The sequence below is a fragment of the Onychomys torridus genome, chromosome 2 (genome assembly GCF_903995425.1).
Source record: "Onychomys torridus chromosome 2, mOncTor1.1, whole genome shotgun sequence".
In the NCBI taxonomy this organism is placed as follows: domain Eukaryota; kingdom Metazoa; phylum Chordata; class Mammalia; order Rodentia; family Cricetidae; genus Onychomys; species Onychomys torridus.
In genome coordinates, this window is record NC_050444.1 from 167,361,999 (window position 1) to 167,365,211 (window position 3,213).

Here is a 3,213-nt window from a genome sequence, read left to right on the forward strand (position 1 = left end):
GTGGTAGAGTGCTTGCCTAACATGTATAAGGCTTGGAATTCCATCCCAGGACTACTAAAAAAATTAAAATAAATAAGATATTCTAGTTCTAGTATGATGAGAACCTGGAAGGAGGAGGAAGAAGAAGAGGAGGAGATAGGAAACAGGGAGGAGGATAGTTTGTCCATACATAGGAACTTGTTAGTAAAGCTGTAGCAGGACAAACGCAAAGACAAATCTTAAAATTACCCACACTATAAAACTGAGCTTTTACCCTGCTGCCTGTCTTAAAAGAAAGAACCTTGGTCATAGGTTGAGCTCCAGTTCTGGATACACATTGGTACCTGACCCCGAAAACAAACTGAGTTGGGGCGCGCGCGGGGGGGGGGGGGGGGTGGGGATGGGGGAGTTAGAGCAATGTCTGTTCTTCCAGAGGACCCATGTTCAATTTCCAGTACCCACATTGCAGCTCACACCTGTTCAGTTCCAGGGCTTGGGGACACACCCTTACACAGATATACTTGCAGTCAAAACACCAATCAACATAAAATAAAGTATATATTAAAAAACAAACAAAAGCAAGCAGAGTGCTGACCTTGGGCTTATGCTGAGCCATTAATCCTAGATCCTAGTCTCACCTGAAACCTGACCTGGTAATATTTTGACCATAGACCCAATTGAGCCTTTTCCTCAAGCTGAATCTCGTTAAGTCATGAAGTCTGGTTGCTACTGGTCACACTGGAGCTTCGAGAACTAACGCTGTTTTGGGGGACACAGATATTCGCCAAGCCGGCTGCTGACCACAGGAGGGAATGGGGGGGCATTCGCTTTGTGAGGGAGCAGAGCCCAGGGCACCTTCTCAGAGGACCACCTCCCTCCTCCGAGAAGCGCCAACCTGGTCTAAGGGGCCCGGTTGCCATCTCCTGGCGACTTGGAGCACTGCGCTCAGAGCCCAGAGGCAGGCGGGGCTCTCTACACCGAGACGCCTCTGAAGCATCAGACCCAAGCTCAGAGTTGTTTCTCTTCGTCAGGGCGGTCGCCCGCCAGACCCTCTTCGCTGCATCTCGGCGGTTCAGGGGCCCTCGCGTGGGTAGGCAGCACAGGGCGTAGTTGCTGGACCAGGAGGGAGCGGGCGGCCGAGGCGAGCACCAGAAGCGGCGGCAGGGAGAGGAATCCGAGCACAATGAGCGCTGCAGAGCCGCGGTCTGAGAGCAGCGCTCGGCATCGTGGCCCCGGGGCTGGATGAACCTGTGGACGGCAGAAACGTGTGGCCGCACCGAGAAGCACTAGCGTGGTGCAGTCGTGAGGAAGGACCTGGGCCGAGGCCTGGAGAACCAAGCCGTGCCTAGAAGCTAGGGCAGAGTCCCGAGAAAAAAGGGGCGGGACTGGAAGGCCTTGAGGTGGGGCCTGGAGAGCGAAGTGGAGCCCTGTGGAACAGAAAGTGTGAGGACACAACCAAGAGAGTTAGCTTGAGTTGTGGCTGTTCTGGGCCAAGCAGTGTTGAAGCTTGTTTGGGAGATCTGGTACTCGGATTATAAATGGCCCTGGTAGGGGTTCTTGAAAGGAAAGGCTCAGAGGATTTCCCTGGCTCTCCCAACCCGGGTTTTCCCATCTGTGCTCTTTCCCATGGCCTTACCTGTGCTGACAGCTGATAATGAGCTCCAGCTGTACTGTCACCAGCTAGCATCATTTCTCTCCGCACCAGAAGCCACAGAAAGGCATATAGGGACCATCCATGTATTATAGATCAAGCCATAGCCCCCTCCACAGGTGGGGAAGCCCAGCCCAGGTCGAGAGGGTTTGGGGAAAGGCTGTATGTGTATGGGTGTGAGGAGTGGAGAGCACTGAGCACAGGTGAAATCTGACAGTTTATTTTCGTATCTCCACTTCGACCTCACTGACCAGGCCCTGGTGCCTCCTGGTACAAAGCTAAGAGGCCTCGGGGAGGCAAGACAGCTGTTCCCCGAGTAACAAACAAAAGCTTTTCTTTGCCTGCAGCTGGTAGGGATGTTGGCAGAACAGGGGGTTACAGAAGAGGCCACACATAAGTCTCTGCATACCAAGGGGCAGGGCTAGAAGGGGACAGATTCACCTTTAATCCCAGGGACTTGAATCTCCACAGGACTCCCACTCCCCAAGGACCTACCAATGCTGCTCACCCGTGAGTGGCACAGGAATCCCAGGTAGACAATGGCAGCTGCTGGCAGCAACACCAGCAGGAAGACTATCCCAGGTAGCAGCAGACGGAACAGGAACACAACCAGAGCCCGGCCAGGCAGCAACAGGGTCCTGAGGCCTTGGGTGGCCAGGATAGGCCACCCTGGGCATACCAGGACTGAGATATGGTAGTCAGTAGATCTTCTTCGGGGTAGCATGGGTGCTGTGTCTGAAGTGCCTCCTTCATCCTCTTCTGTCTCCCTTTCCTGCTGCTCACTCATGTCCTAGCAGTAAGCCTTGAAGAATGTTTTCCTTAAGATAGGTAGGTAGTAGGCAGTAGGACTAGCCCCCACCCCCAGGCCCAGACTAGAGATCCTTTACCCTCCCCAGGTTCAGCTCATATCTAGATCCTAGTCACCAGATAGTAGACTGTTGTCCAGTTTAGTCTAACACTGAATATCAGTCTCCAGGGCTACACCCCTCCCACAGTTTCCCCCACTACCTCGTTGGACCTCTTTGCCAGGCAAATGCAGGCAGCTCCTATGTGCTCTGGTTAGGTCTTACACAGCTATCCCTATCTGAGCACTACGACCCTCCTTCCTCCCAGCCCTCCCTTTCCCAGCTTCCAGTTCTCCCAAACAATAGCTTCATTTCACAGATCTTGGCTATGGCAGATACCCCATCAATAGCTGCCATCTAGGGCAAACAATCAACTCATGTCCCAGCCCTTGCGTTTATCGAATAACTAGACCCCGCTTTGGTGTCAGCATAAGATGGAGATACCAGGTGACTTTGTGTTGTGGAGCAGTTAAGAGAAGGGCATAGAGTTGTACAGTTAGTGCTTACTGTAGTACCTGGCAGAGAGCAGATACCTAATAAACAGAGGCTGCAATTGCTCTGTACCAAATCTAATCCATCATGGAAGTATACAAAAGGCTTTTCAGATGATAGGAGCATATAATCCACTGAAAACGCCAGCCATTTACCCCCAATATTACTAAAATGCCTTCATACTGGAACTATACAATGTACAGCATTTAAACCTTATTTACATTACAAGCTATTGACACTTAATGA

The 3,213-nt window shown here is 51.9% G+C and overlaps 1 protein-coding gene across 2 annotated transcripts; it reads right to left on the reverse strand.

Moving 5' to 3' along the window:
• Positions 1–518: 518 nt before the first annotated feature.
• Tmem88b (transmembrane protein 88B) lies at positions 519–2,717 on the reverse strand. 2 transcript variants are annotated; one of them, XM_036178505.1, is made up of 3 exons: positions 2,639–2,717; positions 2,139–2,432; positions 519–1,227 (listed from the first exon to the last, which is right to left on the reverse strand). In XM_036178505.1, exons 2-3 carry the CDS (start codon positions 2,415–2,417, stop codon positions 988–990), a joined length of 519 nt encoding a protein of 172 aa, XP_036034398.1. In that variant the 5' UTR covers positions 2,418–2,432; positions 2,639–2,717; the 3' UTR covers positions 519–987. The 2 variants fall into 2 exon arrangements, with proteins under 2 accessions (XP_036034398.1, XP_036034397.1); XM_036178504.1 differs by having other exon boundaries at positions 2,139–2,717.
• Between the last annotated feature and the right edge of the window lie 496 nt (positions 2,718–3,213).